The sequence below is a fragment of the Naegleria gruberi genome, assembly GCF_000004985.1.
Source record: "Naegleria gruberi genomic scaffold NAEGRscaffold_68, whole genome shotgun sequence".
Classification (NCBI taxonomy): domain Eukaryota; phylum Heterolobosea; class Eutetramitea; order Acrasida; family Naegleriidae; genus Naegleria; species Naegleria gruberi.
In genome coordinates this window covers 236,881-238,573 of record NW_003163259.1, presented here as the reverse complement: position 1 = coordinate 238,573, position 1,693 = coordinate 236,881, and the positions used below count along the sequence as shown (strand labels likewise).

The 1,693-nt window shown below is 27.5% G+C and overlaps 1 protein-coding gene across 1 annotated transcript; it reads left to right on the top strand.

Annotated features, from left to right (window-relative positions):
* Window positions 1-150: 150 nt before the first annotated feature.
* On the top strand, window positions 151-1,209 carry NAEGRDRAFT_74305 (uncharacterized protein; the record flags this gene model as incomplete). The annotated part of the gene is made up of 3 exons (XM_002670746.1): window positions 151-206; window positions 364-520; window positions 634-1,209. 3 exons carry the CDS (start codon window positions 151-153, stop codon window positions 1,207-1,209), a joined length of 789 nt encoding a protein of 262 aa, XP_002670792.1.
* Between the last annotated feature and the right edge of the window lie 484 nt (window positions 1,210-1,693).

Genomic DNA, 1,693 nt, shown 5'->3' with positions numbered 1-1,693 from the left:
TCCACATTTAATATTTCTCTATTACAAGTATCACAAATAGCCTTCATCAAGGCCTTTGTATGATGCTAGATGAAACATTTCTCTAATAATTTCCATAAATGTTCCCGTCTATTTTGTCCGCTATTTTTCTCCCTTAAAAGAGTTTCAAAAATGTCCAAGCCTTCACCACCATCATGCAAGTGGAGATCAACAACACAAAAAAAAGAGTAAGTGTGCATTATCATGTTTATTTATTGAATATTTACTGTTTTTGTGTGGGTGGTGATTCGGAATTATTATTTGCTTATGATCATGATTATTGATGAAACTTTGCTAAACTACATATTTCTATTTTGAAACTTGATTGTTGTTTTTATTAAAAAGAAAAATGCAAAAGATTGGTTCAAATATTAAGAAAATTAAGAAGGGTTATTCATCATCCAACCCCCTTAGAAATTGTATTAATAATACTCAACATTGTTCTTATTCCGATTATCAATCTCATCATTCATTTTCTAAAGATGTTATATTTACTAATGAAGTATGTTTAATATTCTCTCTAAAAATATTCATCTTACAATCATCATAATGTATCTTACTATTCATCATCATACAATCATATTATTATTGTATATATTATTTTTATCAATTAAGAGTGGTATTGATGTAATGAATAATGGATTATTAAATAAGGGAACATCATTTAGTAAAACAGAACGTGATAGATTAGGTATTAGAGGGTTAATTCCACCAACAGTTTCAAATATAGATACTCAATTAATGAGATTAAAAGAAAGATTTAGTACCATTCAAACAGATATTGAAAAGTATCAATTTTGTACACAATTACATGATCGTAATGAGACTTTATTTTACTATTTTATTGTAAATAATATTAAGGAATTAGCTCCAATTATTTATACACCAACTGTTGGAAAGGCTTGTGAAAACTTTTCACATATTTTCCGTAAACCAAGAGGAATGTTCTTTTCAGCTTTAGATAAAGGTGAAATGAAATCAATGGTTTATAATTGGCCAGTTGAAGAAGTTGATGTTATAGTTGTAACTGATGGTGGTAGAATTTTAGGTTTAGGTGATTTGGGTGCTAATGGTGATGGTATTCCAATTGGTAAATTATCTTTATACGTTGCTGCAGGTGGTATTAATCCAGGTAGAGTTTTACCTGTTTTATTGGTATGTTTAATGATTTATATACATGAAAATATTTAATATTCTTATTATTTAACCTTAATGAATCTATTAATATATGAATCAAATATATATGATAAATATATGAATCAAATATAATATATATGAAATCAAATATAATATGAAATCAAATATATATGAAAATATAGGATGTTGGTACAAATAATGAAAAGTTATTTAATGATCCATTATATTTAGGATTAAGACAAAAGAGATTAACAGGACCTGAATATTATGAACTTGTTGAGGAATGGGTAGATGCCATAGTTTCAAGATGGCCAAATGTATTAATTCAATGGGAAGATTTTTCAAGTGATAAAGCAGATGCACTCTTACAAAAATATCGTGATAGAATTTTATGTTTCAATGATGATATTCAAGGAACTGCAAGTGTTATTCTATCAGGTGTTTTAAATTGTTTAAGAGCTACTGGTCAATCATTTTCAGATATAACAAAACAAAAGATTTTAATTGTTGGTTCAGGTGCTGCTGGAATGGGTGTTGT